Source organism: Macrobrachium rosenbergii, chromosome 59 (genome assembly GCF_040412425.1).
Source record: "Macrobrachium rosenbergii isolate ZJJX-2024 chromosome 59, ASM4041242v1, whole genome shotgun sequence".
Taxonomy (NCBI): domain Eukaryota; kingdom Metazoa; phylum Arthropoda; class Malacostraca; order Decapoda; family Palaemonidae; genus Macrobrachium; species Macrobrachium rosenbergii.
The window spans coordinates 6,505,208-6,526,393 of record NC_089799.1 but is presented as its reverse complement, the minus strand read 5'-3'; the positions used below and the strand labels follow the sequence as shown (position 1 = coordinate 6,526,393).

The following is a 21,186-nucleotide window of genomic DNA, read 5'->3' as shown; positions in this document are numbered from 1 at the left end:
TTGAATTATATGAAGACAATTTCATCTTCAGCCAAATTGTTTTTTTTTAAACAAACCTTAATTTTACATAACACTTTTGTTCCATGCTTATTAATTGAAAAAAATATAAAAGAAGATGCATATTGAGAAATTTTAGTATTAGATTATTTGTGCTTGTGGAAGACAATGCTCTATATTTTGCAAGGTATTGCTAATTCACATAGTTTATGAGTGCCAACAATTATCTTTGGATGTCATTATAACAGTTTACTGAAGAATGACGGTTTGAAAATACATAAATATATTATATGAATTTACATTATTGAAATATAGATGATTTTCTTTTTAATTTTTTTACTATCAGCCTGTGAGATAAAAATCATTCTAAATATTTTTTTGCTCAGTACAGTAAGTTACCTTATATAAAAACTGACAAATGGTTAATGACTATTCCAAACGGAACAATAGATGATTTTTCACTATCAGCCTGTGTGATAATAATTATTCTACGCTTTTTGTACTCAATGCGGTCAGTCATCCTAACAGTATAAAAATTGGGAAATGGTTAACAGCATAACTTGACTGATCTCACTGACTGGGTCATAAACACCGTCTTATATGGACAACCATAACGTAATAGATAAGACTTAATGGAAATTTTGGTGAGATTGTGGAAAACAGGCCTAACTGGTCTTTCGAACAGGCATTATTGATTAACATTTATAGAGAATTTCAAAGAAAAAAAATTCCAGGCCTTGATAATTTCTCCATGGTTACCATAAACAAATTCTATGTATTTACTATGAAAGTTATTTACAAAAACAGGCCTAACTGGTCTTTTGAACAGGCATTACTGATTGACATTTATGGAGAATTTCAAATAAAAAAAAATTCAAGGCCTTGATAATTTCTCCTTGGTTACCATAAACAAACTCTAGGTATTTACAATGAAAGATATTTATATATACAAAAAGGCATAACTAGTCTTTTGAACAGGCATTACTGATCAACATTTATAGAGAATTTCAAAGAAAAAAATTCCAGTCCTTGATAATTTCTTCTTGGTTACCATAAACAAATTCTAAGTATTTACTATGAAAGATATCTATATATAAAAAAGGGCATAACTAGTCTTCTGAACCGGCATTACTGATCAACATTTACAGAGAATTTCACAATGAAAAAAAATTCCAGGTCTTGACAATTTCTCCTTGGTTAGCACAAACAAATTCTAGAAGTCAAAGGTATTTACTATCAAAGATATTTATGTTAGAAAGATAGCGTTAGCAATGACATCCTGAGAAGTAACTGAACAATTGACTGAGCAATCTGAAAATTTCCCAAAGCATTTCTGACCATAGAGCATTTTCTCCCATCGTGCCAAAACAGAGAAGCCATTCCCTACCTCTGTCCATTCTACAGAAAAGAGAGAATTCTATCATTCCCATCTTTACTCTCAATAAATCACAGAAGAACAACTCTGACAAATAAAAAAGAGATATAAAACAAACAAACCTCTAAATGTGACCACACAGAGACAGAGTGAGGGAAGCGGCTTTGAAAAATCATTCGCTTAGTCTAAGAGACATATCAATTTGTCGCCGTAACTGCGCACAGTCAAAACACACACACAACCACGATGCACAAATGATGATTTTCGAGGCAGAGGCAGGCAAATGAGGAGAAATAAAGAGGCATGTTCATTTCGCCATGACTGACTTTCTTTTTCTGGGCGTGATGGAAGTCTGGAGTGGAGGAGATCACAAAAGGCACAGAGAGAGAGAGAGAGAGAGAGAGAGAGAGAGAGAGAGAGAGAGAGAGAGAGAGAGATGCAAAGTGATACGTTAAAAAATAAAAGAGGAGACAGTTAATAAATCACTGCGGAATAAGAGAGAGAAAGAGAGGGAGAGAGAAAGAGATATCATTGCTGAGAGAGAGAGAGAGAGAGAGAGAGAGAGAGAGAGAGAGAGAGAGAGAGAGTGCTTTATATATATTATTATCATACTGGATTCAGTTTCGTAAAAATAAATGCCTTCATGAAACAAGTGCAACGGAAAAAATGGGACTGATCACAAAATTAATAAGACTTGAAAAAAAATAATAAAACTTAATTTCTCAAAAAAATATATGTAAGAAAATCATTGACTCGTAAATAATGTCACCAGGAAATCAGTGAACGTCTTAAAAAAAAGAAATAGGAAAAAAGAGAGAGAGAGAGAGAGAGAGAGAGAGAGAGAGAGAGAGAGAGAGAGAGAGAGAGAGATTCACTGCTCGAGAGAAACCCAAAGAAGTGGATATCAAAGGAGCGAGCACATAATGGGAGGGGGAAGGATATAGATATGGTTTCCTTCCTTCTTTTATTGGAAAGGAAACAGCTGATACATGCGACAGTAAGCAGCTATATAGAAAGGGGGGAAGTCTCCCTCTAAAATGTCATGGACAGACAGAGAAAACGGGCTAAAATGTCAAGTGTAAAGAAAACGGGAAACCAAAGACAGGAACCTTTAAGGAAGGCAAAGAAAAAGGCTGAAAGAAATGGAGGTAAAAAAAAAAAAAAAAAAAAAACTCACAGCTAAAGGTAATGACCCGGTAAGAACAACAACGAAAGAGATACAGAAGGAAAATACGATAAGTATACGATAAAAGGGGGATGAATGATGAACGTAATTCTATATATTAGCGTTCTGAAACTTCAAATCTATTAATCGATTTCTTGTTATCCCTCTGTATCGATATTGCTTCTATTGGAGATATATGACATTTAAAGTGATGCCTGACGATTTATAAAATGATTTAAAAGTAATCGAAGATCTGATTTTAAAATCCAATATTAATACACTGGAAAGAATAAACTCCTAAATTTAAAGAAAGATTGTAGATGCAGTAAATCTTATAAACAGTCGGGAAAATTAAGGTTAAATAAAAATTGTAGGTGACGGCATGAATCTAGGACAGAGGCAAGATTTCAAATACGTCAAAATCTAAATGTATGGTCTGGGAGATGACTGTATATAGATTAAAATGTCAGAGAGAGAGAGAGAGAGAGAGAGAGAGAGAGAGAGAGAGAGAGAGAGAGAGAGAGAGAGAGAGAGAGAGCTTCCGTCGGTTGTTTGAGTCAAATTTAGGCAAAGAGGTGATTAGGAAACAACTAAAAAGAAAATAATAATAGATATAAGAACGAAGGGGAAAGAGAGGGGTGGAACGTTAAATCAATAAATAGATAAATGAGTGAAAAATACACTGAAATAAAAGAATAAATTAAAGGAATACTGAGATGAATAAATAAAGAAAGAATAAGCGAACGAAAAATGACAACCACTGTTCAATGTCACTGTTACCACTCATAATCAAGAATAGATCGAGAATAGCAACGGTTGTCGTAACCTTTGTCATTTCTGAACACGAAATTAATTCAATTAGATTCAAAGGCCACGAATAAAGTCTCGAAGGTCAGAAATTAGAGAGAGTTTCGTGTTACCAAAATAAACTGGTAAATTTTCGCCACTTTCTCTATGAGTAACGCAAAGATTATTATTATTATTATTTTTAATCTGCGAAATTGTTATTGTTTAAATCCGTAACAGACGTTTTAGATTTGAGGGCAATAAGATAGGTTACGAATTTATTAATATACGAAAACGGAAGATCAATTATAAGGACAACGATCTTACAATAGATTTTTCAACTCGTGAAAAAAATACGATTTTGGAATCACCAGTAACCTAACGAACTTACCAGCGTCATATGACTATTAAATCACGAAAGAATATAAAAAAAGCAATAATATGTTCCAACAAACAAAAAGAGGATACTGAAACATTAAAGGAACGCCTTTAAAAAGAGTTTAGGCAGCGTTGCGGAATAAAAAGACGAGCCATCTACTTGCAATTCTGGTCAGAGTAAAACTCTCCCTTCATTTACGTAATGGAACTCAAGGTTATTATATAAATATTCATATACACTCTTCGCTCCATTCAGCTCTCTCTTAAAGTATTTTCTTTTGACTCTCTCTCTCTCTCTCTCTCTCTCTCTCTCTCTCTCTCTCTCTCTCTCTCTCTCTCTCTCTCTTCTTCATTTTCAGTAGAATAAAGTACTTTGACTTTTGATTTATTTTGGCTATGGCTCTCTCTCTCTCTCTCTCTCTCTCTCTCTCTCTCTCTCTCTCTCTCTCTCTCTCTCTCTCTCTCTTCATTTTCAGTAGAATAAAGTACTTTGACTTTTGACTTATTTTGGCTCTCTCTCTCTCTCTCTCTCTCTCTCTCTCTCTTTTCAGTGAAATAAAGTACTTTGACTTCTCTCTCTCTCTCTCTCTCTCTCTCTCTCTCTCTCTCTCTCTCTCTCTCTCTCTCCATTTTCAGTGAAATAAAGTACTTTGATTTTTGACTAACTTGGGTAAGACCTCTCTCTCTCTCTCTCTCTCTCTCTCTCTCTCTCTCTCTCTCTCTCTCTCTCTCTCTCTCTCTCTCTCTCTCTCTCTCTCTCTCTCTCTCTCTCTCCCCATTTTCAGAGGAATAAAGTATTTCTCTCTCTCTATCTCTCTCTCTCTCTCTCTCTCTCTCCCTGCAAGGACAAGGCTAAAAAAATGCACAGCATATGTTTACGAAAGACTTTCATGCACTCCGGTATTTTCGTCTCGATTCCATTTTCCTACATTTACATCTGTCGCTTGTTTAGGAGGTATAACCATTCTCATTCTTAACTGCCTTTCTTTTTTCTCTTCATTTTTACTTTCATTTCACTTTCTCGAATTGATATTTCCACTGACTCCTAGGTAATCGAATGAATTACTTAAATCCTAATCTGAGCTTTTCACGTGGAAAAATATCCAAACCAATTATTGCTCTTTACAGAATTTACTTACATAATCTTTCGCTTTAATCTATCAAGTTACTAAACGACTTATCATAGGAAAATAAGTTTGGTAAAACGATCTCGTATGCATGCAATGCAAAGATTCTCACGTAACATTAGGATACTGGGAGCACGTTCATAACATAACAACTAGCAAGAACTTTTGCAAAGGCAGATTTTAAGGAGAATATTTGCTTTGTTACAGTATAGGATGAACGACTAAAGCCTTGCAATGTTTGAGGATTATTCGAAGCGCCCGAATACTGGAAAATCTTTTTACGTTGGTGAAACAAGGTTGATTTTTTAAACGTTAGAAAATGGCAAGAACATCTGAGACGTTACAATGAGGAAAGAACGTTCATAGCCCCCTGAAGAGAGAAGAAGAACGTTTGCTAATACAGAACGTTAGAACATTTATACGGTTAGAATTTAAGAAACACGCTCGTTGCACTACAATACAGGAGAAATGACTTGAGCATGTCACTGCAGTAAGAATTTCTTTGGCGTAAGAATGTACTAACGACAGTGGTATATGAATAAAAAAAAAAAAATATATATATATATATATATATATATATATATATATATATATATATATATATATATATATATATAAATAATTACTTAAAGGTGAAATTTACTCTAAATGAATTCGGAAATATATGTTAAATAGAAGGAGAGCATTCACTTCGTTTGCTTATAATATGTAAAGTACTGAAAACAAAGAAAATTGATTACTTTGACGAAGTACTAAAACTGATTCGTTAGTGCATATATTAATTTATTTAGACCTGATGAATTATAAAACTCTTCGTCTTCCTTCGAAAGGTAGAAGGGAAACTTCGCATTCTACATTAAACTTGAGAAACAGGGTTTAAATTGAAATGAATTATGAATGACGAATGAATAATTGACGACGAGAAAGATAAATTAGCAAGATAAACTCCATATCATAATGACTAAAATAGAAAAAAAAAATAAAATTCTGGAAGATAACGAAATGAAAGGGAATGTAAGCACATAAAATAAAGGAAGGAAACGAGAATGAAAGGAGTAAAAACAAAGCAACTGGAAATGCATCCAGTGAGAGAAAGGGAGTCCAAGAAACGAAGAAAGGAAAACTCAAAAGAAAATGAAAAAAAAAATTACATTTTCGTGCCAACTCAGTCCTGCTCGGGTTAAATGTTCAACTCCTCACTGATGGAAAAAATGCTTCCCCCTAACAGGGCATGTACGATGTTCTAAGTCTTAAATTGTAGAAGAGGAAGGAAATCTAACAGACAACTGAAACTAATGTAAGATCATGATCTAGAGGAGGCTAGTCAAAAATACAGTCAGTTTTACAATCACGGCTCTGATAAAGACAGTAATCACTGAAATATTAATGATAAGACTTTTCCAATAATAATAATAATAATAATAATAATAATAATAATAATAATAATAATAATAATAATAATAATAATAATAATAATGAAAGAAACGATAAAAATGAAATTAAATCAACAAATGCTACATTACCAGTAATATAATTTTATCAAATAATAATAATAATAATAATAATAATAATAATAATAATAATAATAATAATAATAATAATAATAATAACACTAAAACTAAAATAAATAATCGTGACGTTCAAAATAGCAACCAAAAAAAATAATGAACAGTAAAATTCTAATGGTAATTATAAAAAATGGCAGTAACCATAATAATAATAGTAATAATAATAATAATAATTAATGAATCAATCAATAATAATCATAATAATTGTGTAAAACGAGCACGGTGCAGCCACATGCGCTTTTTTGGGTACTTTTGCCGGACTCACCAATGTTTGAGCAGCATTCTGATGCTGAAAATAAAGTAGCGTTAGTAATTATGAGAGGATAATAAGAGGAGGTTTCCTGTCATTGGACACTCTAAACATTTCTCTTGCAATAACAAGTGGAGAGAGAGAGAGAGAGAGAGAGAGAGAGAGAGAGAGAGAGAGAGAGAGAGAGAGAGAGAGAGAGAGAGAGAGAGAATGATATAGGATCTGGCTGACGGGAACGCTTTATAAATATAGCTTGTGTGTGTGTGCCAGTGTTGTGTGTGTGTGTGTGTGTGTGTGTGTGTGAGAGAGAGAGAGAGAGAGAGAGAGAGAGAGAGAGAGAGAGAGAGAGAGAGAGAGGATCTGGTTGAAGGAAACGCTTTAAATATACTGAAGTCAGTTTGTGTGTGTGTGTGTGTGTGTGTGTGTGTGTGTGTGTGTGTGTGTGTGTGTGTGAGAGAGAGAGAGAGAGAGAGAGAGAGAGAGAGAGAGAGAGAGAGGATTTGGTTTGAAACGCTTTAAATATATTGAAGTCAGTTTGTGTGTGTGTGTGTGTGAGAGAGAGAGAGAGAGAGAGAGAGAGAGAGAGAGAGAGAGAGAGAGAGAGAGAGAGAGAGAGAGGATAAGTTGAAAGAAACACTTAAAATTTGTTGAAGTCAGATTCTGTTACAATAGAGAGAGAGAGAGAGAGAGAGAGAGAGAGAGAGAGAGAGAGAGAGAGAGAGAGAGAGAGAGAGAGAATAGGTTGACAGAAACACTTTGAATATGTTGGAGGTAGATTCTGCTACAATAACAAGAGAGAGAGAGAGAGAGAGAGAGAGAGAGAGAGAGAGAGAGAGAGAGAGAGAGAGAGAGAGAGAGAGAATAGCTCGACAAAAACATGTGCAAACATTACAAATATGCTGAAGTCTTGACGCATAAAAAACATTTTCATCAACAAGAGAGATAAAATTCTGTGTGAGCATTAACTTCAAGAGATGTTTGGAGTGTCCTGAGATATTTACACTTATTCAAAGGTAAGACATTGAGAAGACAAAGAATGATGAGACAAGAAAACACAAAGAATTGGTTTAAAACATCCACACTTGGTAGTTCCTTATAGATATTAAAAAAGATAACAAGATTTAAAATGTCAGGGACCACAGTTAGAGGGAATTTGCTTAAAGATGTTAATTGAATTAAAATGTCCTGTTGACTAAAAAGTACTGGACTGATTTGACCTGTTTACCAACCAATTGATACTTATTTATACTGTCCCAAATAAAGTATCATAAAGCAATTTCCCCTAAAAGTGGTCTTCTTTTATAAGACACTTATTTTACAAAGGAACAATGGCTTTAGTCACCTTGCCATCTGCTGTCATATCATAGATTTGTGAAGGAGGACATTGATGATTTATAAGAAAAAATCTAAACTAAAAGTCTATTTTGCATAGAAAATGTAAACAGTATCTCGTCTCGAGGAGGGTTTGTTGATTACGACGGAAAATTTTATAGCTTCTGTTGCTTATTTGAATCAAGGGATTAAAGTCTATTTCTAGCACTTGGGGGGGGGGGGGATGAGAGATTGGGGGCTGAGTGGGAATAATTAAGGTAATTTCATGGGCTAACTTTTTTAATGAATCATCAGATATCGGACACTGATTGATGATCATTTGTGGTGGTCTTAATGTAGTATTCGATGATGTAAATGAGCCTACTTTAAATAACATTACCATGTATGTTTGCGGATGGAATAGTATTGCGTCAGAGTCATCCCTAATAAAATGTTTGTTTTTAATCTGTCTGAGCAGACCTTCGCTACCTGCAAATGCGTTTTATGTGGTCTGTCATGATGTGAATTGGATATGAATAATTTATTATGCAAAAAGTTTCGTAAATAATGCATAAATAAAATAAAAAAAACTGAATTTTAACCAGAGAAGTGTCAGTCTAAAAAAAATATATATAAAAAAACATTATCACGAAAAGTTTTTTACGAGAAGAACATTTCAGAGTCTTCCGCGAGAGAAATCTTTGGATTTCGGCAAAATAAGAAAAGACTTGGGGAGTGACGCGTCTTTAGGCCTCATCGGATTATCTATGGAACTTCAACTAGAAGTTCTTAAAAAAAAAGTAGATCTTCGGTTTCTGACAGAGTATTAAAAGACCATTAACGAGGTGAATCCTGTTTCCAGAGAATATTAAATCAATTTAACAAGAGACAGGGTTTCAGTAGAGCATTAAGAGAACCTTAAAGTGAGAAGACTTGGTGGTTCAGCTGAGAGTGAGAGGAAATCTAATGGTAGGAGGAGGAGTTTCAGCAGAATAATTAAAGAATTTTAACAAGATTATTTATATTTAATAAAAAACCTCTTAAAGGCCCTTACCCCCTAAATTACCCGTCAATACGAGAAAAATAAGTGTAGCATAGGGTACTGGCGACATAGAAAAATATTTATCTTGTGAAAATTGGAGAATACACAACTCTACGGTATCAGCATACCATGTTTCATTTACTGATGAGCTGGGGGCGTATTAAACTATTTATTTGGCGTGGCCAAACGGAAAATTGGTGGAACTAGCGTCATCCTCATTACAGTGGTACCAGTGACGTCATCTCAGCTAAAAAGGTATCAGTTACGTCATCCTGACTACCAACACTTTCCAGGTTGACCACGCCGCATAAATATTCCCTTACCTTATCTGTAACCTATCGTATTCCCTGGATATCCATTTGCGATACTCCTTGTACCTTTGTAATAGGACAAAAAGAAATAACCCGAATATGTTCGTATATTATGCGAACACCCTGATGATATGAATGTAAGCCACCTCTTGCCCAATTAATTATCCGCAGAGAAAGTAATTATATTACGACTAGCGATGGTAAAATACAAAATCTACTTGGCCGGTGCAGACAATATTTCTCATGATAGCTTATTATTATTTTCTTCCAGGCTTTCATTTCACGGGATTCGTCCGAATGACTTGTTCTTCAGGGGAAAATGGAACTATGAAACGTTTAATTTAAAGAAGGTGGTAGAATGGTTTGATGTATTCAGAGGCACGGATGAAAATCTAAACGGCAGGAAGCAATAATTATTATACAGCTGGGGACCAAGTGGACACTACAAATTAACCTTAGTGCTGTTCCCCTCCTTCCCCTTCCTGATCACCCTTTCCCTACGTATCCTTCAAGATAGAAACTCTAAGAATAGATATCTTGGGGCGTCATCGGAATATTAAAGATACTTGTAAAGAAATGACATTGTCTTAACAGAATGATGGCGCAACCTCAACGAGAGATTCTCGTTTTTGCACGAGAAAGGGGATGTAAAACCCCGTGTCAAATAAATAAATATTTAAGCATCGAATAAAACAAGTCTTTACGTTTCAACTGAATACAGAAACAACTCTCACAGGCAAAGAGACTTTGTGTTTCAGCCGAACATAAAACCAACTTTCACCATCGAAGACTTTGTGTTGCAGCCGCATATAAAAACAACTTTCCCCGGCGAAGACTTTGTGTTTCTTCAGCAGTGTATTAAGAGAACTTTTGCCAGAGAAGATGTTGAGTTTTAGCAGAGTATAACGAAACTTTGCCGAGAGGACTCTTTTGTAATCAACGAGGTATTAAACTAATGAAAAGAACTTAATCATAGGAACTTTTTTCATTTCAGCAAGGGTTTAAAAGACCTATAACCGCAGGAATCTTGCGTTATCAGTAGTGTATTTAAAAACTGCGGGAGTTTTTTTGAGTTTTAATCGGGTACCCAAAATTCTTAATAGAAGGGATTCCGTATGTTTATATGTATACTATATATATATATCAATATATATAATATATTATTTCCATATAGAAATATATACATAGATGCATATATATATATATATATATATATATATATATATATATATATATATATATATATATATATATATATATATATATATATATATATATATATATATATATATATATATATATATATATATATATATATATATATATACACATACACGAAAAGTGACTGAGGACAAAACGGTCGTATACGGATAATTCCATGTCAGGCTTTCGGGCTGTGAATGACATACAAGACGAAGTTTACTATAACCTTTGATCTCACGACTTCCACGTAGTGAAGAAGCTTCCGACGCCAGGTTACACAAACAAATCAGGCAATCAGAACAGTGCCTAGTCTAGTCTTACAGCGACAGAACCGAAGTCTTTGGACGGAACAAGCAGAGAATGGCGACCATTTGCCGAAGTTACATGGCCCAAGTTGGAGGTAAGAGCTGCTTCATCGGGTTTCCTTGAAATTTTAACAACTGGAAGGAGAGGATGCTTTAGCCATCGGCAAATTTTTTGTAGGGCCTCGACAAGAGGGAGAATCGTGTCCAAAAAAAAAGTAAAAAATGCGCAGAATTTCCTTCGGCGCAATCGAGTTTTCTGTACAGCGTATAATGCTGCATGAGCCGCGGCCCATAAAGCTTTCAGCCATGGCCCGGTGGAGGCCTGTCCTATACTGTTGCCAGACGCACGATTATGGCTAACTTTAACCTTAAATAAAATAAAAACTACTAAGGCTAGAGGGCTGCAATTTAGTATGTTTGATGAATGGAGGGTGGATGATGAACATACCAATTTGTAGCCCTCTAGCCTCAGTAGTTGTCGAGATCTGCGGGTGGACAGGAAAAGTGCGGACGGACAGACAAAGCCCTCAATAGTTTTCTTTTACAGAAAACTAAAAAGAAGAAAACCGACTAGAATTTTTCTGCATGCAAAGAAGAAAAGGCGCCAACGGTGGTATGAGGGATAAGGAGATTTCCGATGAACTCCAAAGACTGTGAATCAAAAGTGTTCACAATCGTACAGGAAAATGTTTCAATTCTGATAAATACATCAATAAAGACGATATTGGTGAATTCTTACGCAGATGAAATGAACCTACTGGAGATGTGTTACTTTTCGCCAGCCTAACACACACAATACAATCAATTTACTTACAGGCACTAATTTGAGCTGGGTTTCCTATATTCTAACTTGGAATCTTTTTTTTTTATATATTTTACATCTGTAATTCACTAGTAACACAAGCTTTAAATTCAGTTCTAATGGAAGATCCTTTCTCCTAGATCATGTTTTCAAATCTAAACCCGCTTACTAAAGGCACCAACTAGATTCTGCTGTATTTACAACTCCCTGAGAAAAATAAACATCTTTCACAATGAGATAAAATTTGTCTAATAACTACTGGCAAAAAGATGGAATATCACTTAGGAATTACACAGATCATTTTCGTATCGGTCTAAATACCGTGTTCGCCGTCAGTCCCAAGTTCAAACTTCCCCACTTAGTTGAAAATTACTTAATAAGACTCGTTCCATCAGTTAATATTTTAGCTTGTAAACAGTTTCAGAACTTGGAAAACAGCAGTAATCCTACATCGTTCCGCATCAAATTGACTGGTGTGTGAATCCTAACTGAAATTGCAATATATATATATATATATATATATATATATATATATATATATATATATATATATATATATATATATATATATATATATATATATATATATGTTTTTCACTAAGACACCACAAACTTAGCAAAATATATGGCAAATATTGAATGACGTGGGTTAACATAATTGCAGATTTTAAACTCAGCTGATGAGGAATGTATCAAAGTTGCTCATGTATAAATTGGTATAAATAAGTCGGTTACAATCAAGGGTAATCATAGTATAAACAATATTAATTAATTCATATATAAACATAATATATATATATATATATATATATATATATATATATATATATATATATATATATATATATATATATATATGTATATATATATATATATGAATTAATTAATATTATTTATACTGCGATTACCCTTGATCGTAACCGGATTTATTTATACCAGGTTATACATGAGCAACTCTGATACATTCCTCATCAGCTGAGTTTAAAATCTACAATTATTTTAACCCATGTCATTCCAATATTTGCTATATTTTGCTAAGTTTGTGGTGTCTTAGTGAAAACAATTAAAATAAATATTGTAAATTCAAGTGGTTGCGACATGCATAATCCAAAAAGATGAGATAAATTACTGATTTTCCCTTAAGTTTAAAAACCCCATTTATGCACAATTTAATCATCAATATGTCTGCACCTCACGAACGTATATACACAAAGAGCACAAGAAGTATGTATGCACGTGAACATGTATTTACACATTACAGGCATATCATCATTTCATTTGAAATTCCGGCCGAATTTTAATTTTAGTAAACGAAAAAATTGCACTGAATCTTAATGAGTTAATTTTTTCCAGTAATATATTAACTTTCTTTTTCTTCGCTAGGCGCCAGTGTTTTCGTGTTTTTATGTCTATGTATTTTTGCCTGAGGAATAATTTTATGGATCGTATTGAGCAAAGGCAACTATACTTTCTAGAAAAAAAATCTTATTCCAGTAAAACTCGGCTACAATAAGAAAACTTACGGTCGTGAAAGGTTTTACAGAACTGCAAAACTGGAGAGTATTTCATTCTTATAGTGTGTTTATTCCAAATCGTGTCCAAGACCATTTGACGAGCATCAGATGGGAGGTTTAAAGGAATAAAAATAATCAAGATTAATCTCCTATAACTGAGATTACTTAACCTCCTATAAATGAGACAATTTTCATGTAAGAGAGGTGTTTCATGGATGAAAAATTTGATATCGTTCGAAAACCGGTCTAAAGACATGCAAACTTGGGGGCCGGGGCTTACTTGCCAAAGAAAAACATTTCTTACAACAAGTCTGAAGCAAAATGGAATTTCTGTGTTTATGAACACGATTTCTTAATTCACCTTTTCCCATACACTTCCTTTATTACTTTATTAATATTTATCCATAGCCACCGAGGTTGTGAAGATTTTAAATTCAACGATGAACTGAATTCCAATGTAACTAGAAATAATAATCAGAAATTCATTTTTGCAGACAACAACTTATCTAAATGTTAGTTTGCTCGTTTAGTATTTAATTACATAATTTATTGAAATAAATCACTCCTCTGGTATTAACTGCATTTTCGTTCAGATCTCGCTCTTATGTACCATACCAAAAGGCGATAAAGAAAAAAATGACATTTCTGTTAATGAATCACAAATCAACGCAATTTTTTTATGAAATTAAAAACTGAACTTAGCATTACCCTTTCCTTTTAACTTGAGTTACGAATGTGTGGCTTTTTAATAAAAAAAAAATGATCACAAAACTTCCCCTGCAAAAGTTACTCAAAACATTATCACAAACCTTTCTCTGTAATGATTACTCAAGAATACAGATGCCAACATTTTCTTGTTTCTTTAACTCCAAAAACAAGGACACCTCTGCATATAAAATATTCCCACCGCCCTGATCTCGTATTCCTCAACTTACACTCATTCCATCTCACTCTTTACGGACCAAAAGAGGTTCCCAAATCCCTGACGCTCTAAAACGGCCTCTTTTATCAAAGCTACATTATGAAAATGGCAGCAATCATACCATAATTTCATAGCGAGATATCTCCCTAAAGGATCATCGTTCCCATAATCGTGCAATGTACTACTGTCTCCATTGCCAGCTGAGATTTCAGAATCAGTAAAATGACAAAATACTGGATATTTGCTGCTTTATGACTGGCTCTAAAATGGATTTTCTTAAGAGACCAATATCGTCGACAATAACTATCGAATATCCCAAAAGGTAAAAATAGGGTTTATTACGCATGACCTTGAGGTAAATCTTCCTTTATATATGAATTTTAATTCTTTTATTAACGAGACTTTATTTTATATTTGGGTTGCTTGACGTTGCAGTAGGAATTACATTATGGTTCGTGAAGTAATTCTCCCTTTATGTATAAATTTGGATTCCTTCATTATCTGATTTTTCCTTTTTATTAAGTTATTGAATATGCATTCTCTGTAAGAAGTGGTAACCTGATCACGCGATGTAGTTTTATGAAAAAGTTCTTTATCATTTTGTGCGTGCTGTATCAATATATTTTAAATTGACTCATTCTCTTATGTTGGGACAATTTTTATCTGAAATAATAATAATAATAATAATAATAATAATAATAATAATAATAATAATAATAATAATAATAATAATAATAAGCAATAGCAAAAGCAGCTGGAGCACTGATAGCAAAAACAAAGCAATATTATAACGAGAGTAATGATGAAAAATCAACAAGAATGGTAATAATATTTCTCAAGACTATCCTGAACAGGCTAAATTAATAGAATGTTGAAATTTCCTAAAATCTCATTACTTTTCATTTCCATGGAGAAGTGAATGCATTCACATATCCATACATGGGTTGACTATCTCACTGAAAATTAAATCAAATGGACGACTAAATTGTAATAATATTTCTCAAGGCTATCCTGAACAGGATAAATTAAGAGAATGTTGAAATTTCCTTAAATCTCATTACTTTTCATTTCCATGGAGAAGTGAGTGCATTCAGATATCTATACATGGGTTGACTATCTCACTAAAAATTAAATCAAATGGACGACTATATTGTAATAATATTTCGCAAGACTATCCTGAACAGGCTAAGCGAAGAGAATGTTGAAATTTCCTTAAATCTCATTACTTTTCATTTCCATGGAGAAGTGAGTGTATTCAGATATATCTATACATGGGTTGACTATCTCACTGAAAGTTAAATCAAATGGACGACTAAATTGTATAATGGAGCTGAAGATTGTATAATACAGTTGATCACTTGTGTGCAAAATGACTGAGGATAATTCTTTTAGCCACTTAAACTTTTCACCTCCTTAATTCTCCTCTGTTCTCTGCATGATCTTGGAAACAAGTGAGCTATCAAATTCACACACAAAAAATGAGAGAGAAAAAACACACACACAGATGCAAAAAATTCAAAAAATCTGTAATCACATATATAAAACTCTTAAGGAAAAAAAGCTTCGCCTAAAAATCCCTAAAAAAAAGGATTTGTCATTGGGGCAGATCAAGCGATATTGGCATAAAAAAGAAAGGCACGGAAAAAGACTATCAATGAACACACAGTAAAAAATGAACAGGGCACAAAAAACTCATAAAAAGACAAAAGCATGCACAAAAAGAAAATGTAAAAAAGGCGGAGAAACCTAATAGATACAATCTACATTCTTTCACCAGGAGTAAGTTTGATGATAGAACAGGAGAAGCAAGTCACAATATTATCAATAATGGTAATAGAGAAGATTATACTGAGAGTGAGGATAATATAACTAGAATAAATATCCAGCAATGAAGCCAGTCGAACGAACGCGAGTGTTCCGCTCCCACCACTGCGTGTGTACCCTGCACAAATACACTCCAAATGGAGCAAAAATATCTGTTTCATCAAAAAGGAATCTCTATTTAAGTGTTGATTCAACATCCGTTAGCAAAAGTGTTAAGTAGATTTCATGGTTAGCAGAGTATGTTAGTATAGGTAAATATTTCTTTCTTTCTTTTTTTAGCTTTTATTTCATTTACATCTGATGCAATTAGTGCGGAAGAGTCGTTATGTAGAGGGAATTTAAGAGGCGGCTCGCCCTTTGGGCGCAGGAAGGTGTGGGAGAGAGAGAGAGAGAGAGAGAGAGAGAGAGAGAGAGACGTGCTGTGATATCGACTGGCTAGGACAAATATTGGCTCACGGGCCTTCCATTCTGATATACCTACAGACAGGATATTTTATTCAGGCGGGAGTAAGCAGTTACTCAATGGATTGATTTTTCGTAACCTTCATGCATAGTATTATACCGAGTCTAGGGAGTCTGAATGCAGTTGTTGGTCTGCTGGTGTTATCATATACATACTGGTTGTTAAGTTGTTATTGTGCATTTTTTTTTGAAATTCAAATATCAGGTGCAGTGGGGTTATGGTATAACTAAATAACTAACGGATATTCATTTTGATCCTACTATGTACAATTATGCTGCAGGGAGAGGTACCTACGGTTCTTTTCTACACTAATGAGACCTTAGGACTAATGATACTTTTTTTATAATCTTGTGCTCTTAAATTACGCTCGAACTGGACTTAATCTACCATGCAGAGCCACAGTCATTCTGAACTGAAAAGTATTATTTTAAATCGGGGGATAAAATTAGTTTACAACACTGCTCGAGAATTTTTCCAGATCATGTGATAGGGAGAATATTTCTTCCTTTTCGTTCTATGAATTTTTCTTTCGTTCAGTTAGCATTACGAGAATGGCAATAGAGAATTGGTTTCACAAGGAAATTGCTGTTCTGATACGAACCAAAAAACGTTGGAAAGTTTACTACCAAATCATAAGGCACTTGAGTGCTCACATGCAATATTCTTATATCAAACTACTCAGGATTATGTCTATGAAATATATCATTAAAGCCAAATGTATTACGAATTCGGGAGGAAAGGTGGTAAAATGAACATAGTGATTTTATCAAGAACGCCTGTTTTCAGCTGTTGACACATACATGGCATCACCCAGCTGCTGACGTTATCAAACATGCGTCTAGGCACAGCAGATGATACTAACTGTTGTTAGCTATAAGACTGTCCACTGAACGACAGTCTCCGTTCACAGCTGCTTACATTCTCATCTACAAAGCTGCCCGTAATTGGTGATATTTGCAACATTGATGCATAGGTGTGGGGAAATTCTCAATCTTACGGGTGTACTCAATTGCTGGCGTTGGCCTTCTCAACTTCTACATTAATGTGCAAATGCTGCTGGTGTTTTGACTAACTCAGTCAAAACACCTGCCGATATTCTCAACCACACCATTACACACAGCTACTGATATTCTCAACTATATATGGCTGTGCACAACTGCTGGCACTCTTGATCACACGTCCTTGCACAGCACCTGCTATTTTCAGACACAAGTGCTGACAGTCTCAATCCTATAGTTTTGCTTGTTGACAATCTTTGCCTAATGGCTTTGCACAACTGCTGACAAGCTCAGACCTATGACTTTGCAAGACTGCTGACGTTCCCAGCCTATGACTTTGTACAACTGCTGACATTCTATCAAATAGCATTGGACAAATTCTGGCATTATTGGTAAAATTACTTTAAATAGCTGCTGACATCCACTAGCAAATGCTTGTGTTGTCAGCTGTAACCTGAGTGCAACAGCTGACATTCTCAACGAGATGGCTGCGAGCAACTACACACTTATTTTACTGACTTCAGTTGCAGTTGCTGTTTGTGATTTAAAAGAATAAATAAAATCAATAGTACCCAATTTGATGTTATCGACGAAGAATGGGGTACCAGCATGTGGAACCGGTTGGAGTCATAGTTTTGGATAATTATCTTGAATTTTAACTCAGCTCTTAGAAAAATAAGTTAAATTGTAATTATTATAAAAAATAAGAAAATTATATTAAAGAATTTCTCGTCAAAAACCACGAAACGCTCAGCTGGTGTAATTAACTAAGGTACTAAAGAAGTAACAGCAATCAGGAATAAAGATACGGGAATGAAGACAAACGGTATGTTGGAATGGAATGGAATATAGAGTTTAGGCCAAAGGCCAAGCACTAGTTATAGGTTTCAGAAGATCACCAGGAACAACAGGTCTCAGCTTTAGTACTTCCAATTTACGAATAATATATCTATAGCAAAAAATCTGCATACATCTCGGGTTGTGCATCAAAGCCTTCCTTTATGCACCATGCTTTTTATCAATACCAAAATGTACCAGATCTGAATTTTCCAATAACCCTCCGTAACTTCCTCAGCCTTTATAATGAATAATACCTTTAAAATCAGAATATCTAATCAAAGTTTCTCACTCTAATTAATGACTAATACCTTTAAAATCAGAATATACACCAAAGGTCCTCAACCTTTATGACTAATTCCTTTAAAATCAGAATATATATCAAAGGAGGTGCGGTAGGTTTCTCAAAATCACTTCGTTTGTGAAAGTCGATTGGATATTGCAGTTCTGGGGCGCTTTGAGTTGCTGAAGCAGTCTACCGTCAGTGTTATTTCCAGCTTTTCATTAGGATGGTCCGTCAAGTTTTGTAGACCCTTTTCTTTTACGATTTTTGAAGGTTTTCGAGACTAGGGCATCAGAGGGCTGGAAGGTTTTTGTTTACCTTTCTGTAAATTCTGCTTTATATATACATACACACACACATATATATATATATATATATACAATATATATGTGTGTATATATATATATATATATATATATATATATATATATATATATATATATATATATATACATACACACGCACACACATATATATATGTGTTATCTCTTGAACTTTCCTGTAGACATATCTTGCCACTGCTTCTTTGAATTCCTTTCCCTCTGCCTCCTTAACATCCAGTTTCCCAGTTTCCTGTTTTCCGCGGTCCTTATAACCTTCCCTCTTTTAAGATCAGGTCTCTCGCTGTGTTTCCAACATCCATTCTCTCTCACTTCTTTCAAGAATGAGACAGTTGCCCATTTGTCGGTCTCCCCAACTGTCCCATGCCAAGTAAATAGAACAATTTCTACGTAAACTAGAGCAATTTTTAAGGTTTCAACGACAGCAATATACTGAGCAAACTCACTTCATCGAAGCTTCTAAAGAGGGCAAGGAACTCGCGAATTCTCTCCTTTGGGAGATATCCATTATATTATACTGTGAGTCAGATGAGTGCACTTCAGAGGACTCGGTACAGTGATAAGCAGCTATTTAGTCACTAGGCCGTAACAACATCAACACAATTCACAGCATGTTGTTATCATTCACCTCTATCATCGTTGTTGTTATTAGCCACTAGTATAATTATTATTCATTTTTATAAGCAACGCCATTATCACATATGACTAATTACACTAACTCAGCCATTCTATTCAGTTTATCCACACTCTGCCTTAATAATCGTACCCAAAGGTACTCTAATTATAAATTGTAAGAGTTCAACCATTTCGGAGAGACTGTTAGCTTTCACTAAAGAAGAACTAGACACTTTTGCTTTTAAACATCTAAACCAATTTATTCATGTCTCTACAACTGTCTCCGTCAGAATCAAGACAAAACAATGGACTAAATACCACAGCCTTGCGAAGAATATTGTAAGTCGACGAAAATATTGTCATTCATATTATTTTTCTCCGACTTACTTCTTCATCTCCTCTTCATCCTCTCTTCTAACTTTTTCAATTAAGACCGCCTTATCTATCACCTGGGACACCCGACTGTTTTCCACCCGATGCAAGCGACGTCAGTAAATTCGGCCGTTCAATTGTTTGCTTCGATTCGTTTCGGGACGAAATGTCAGGAGAAAACTCGACCGCCAAATGTCTCCCTTCTATACTTCCCTTTCATTGCGCGGTGCTGAAATTCTCTGTCGGTTTATACAGACAGCAATAAATCACGATGGCGTTAAAGATTATCCCGCAATGCTTCCCTAATGGGAAAACAAAGACAAAATCAATACATAAGAGATTATGAGAGAGAGAGAGAGAGAGAGAGAGAGAGAGAGAGAGAGAGAGAGAGAGGAAGTTTCCTCGTCCATAGTTGTCACTCAGATTGATTTCGTAAACGGGGCTTCGTTATCGTGGCCTCGCAACCTATGAGTCGAAATGCGGTCTGATTTCTCAACGGCAAGCTGCTATTAGGATATAATAATGAAGCCTTTAGATTAGCTGGCCAGGACTGTGGTTTAACAATGATTTCATTCTTCATTAGAGAAACAACATACAGTATATGGCAGTCAAATCTATCATATTTTCTCTCTCTCTCTCTCTCTCTCCTTCGATGCATTTTCTTCCTACTCTATTCCTAACTTACAGGCATTTTACTGGAAGAGCTCCTTCCTACCTCCTTGTTCTTCTATTTACGTTCAGCCTTCTGTTTTTACTCCCATAAAGAAGAAGTTGGCTCAACATTCCCCCCCTCATATTTTGCAAACTTTTGTATCCCTCGACATTCTTCCCACTCGTAATGGTCTGTTTTCTTTTTTCTTTAGTCCCCCTCCAGTTCTGCGAATATCCTCTTTACTTTATCGTAACGGAAAAGTATTTATTCCCAAGTATCCACAAAAGTCACACCATTCCATTACTCAGTCAGCCATTTGTAATGAGAGTCCCACAAGTTTGTGAGGTTCGCTTTGCTGTTAAAATACAAAGGGTAAAAATAGTTTTTTTGAGACAGTTAAGAAATTTTTTTAAAAACTTTGATTTTTTGTCGAAGGTCACATTCAACGCTTTATTTGGTATAAATGTCAGGCATATTATAGTCAGTTTATATAATCCTACGTGAGTGCTTAACTTATACTTGTGATTCACACGATCTTTTTTTTAGTAACCTTAATTTCCCAAATAAGTAATTTGCAAATGCATTCAATAAATGTACCCATCCAACTCTTCAGGAACTTTTGGACTTGACCAACCTTTATTCTGTCTGTATTCTCCGGAAAAGGCGTCGTTTGTATTACAAAGTTTTGGGCCACTGTTTGCGAAGTGTCACTCACATTTTACATTCAAATCCCTTTCCACGTTCC

The 21,186-nt window shown here is 34.7% G+C and overlaps 1 protein-coding gene across 27 annotated transcripts in view; it reads right to left on the bottom strand.

Annotated features, from left to right (window-relative positions):
- The window catches only part of LOC136837694 (sodium/potassium/calcium exchanger Nckx30C-like), a 537,491-nt gene that overhangs the window by 166,343 nt on the left and 349,962 nt on the right, over nucleotides 1-21,186 (bottom strand). For 11 of the 27 annotated variants that reach the window (XM_067102575.1, XM_067102570.1, XM_067102588.1 and 8 more), the window contains one exon: nucleotides 6,662-6,685. The exons of the other annotated variants lie outside the window; for them this stretch is intronic. In XM_067102575.1, the coding sequence (XP_066958676.1) occupies nucleotides 6,662-6,685 (24 nt within the window). The remainder of the gene's footprint in view (nucleotides 1-6,661; nucleotides 6,686-21,186) is intronic. 27 annotated transcript variants of the gene reach the window in all.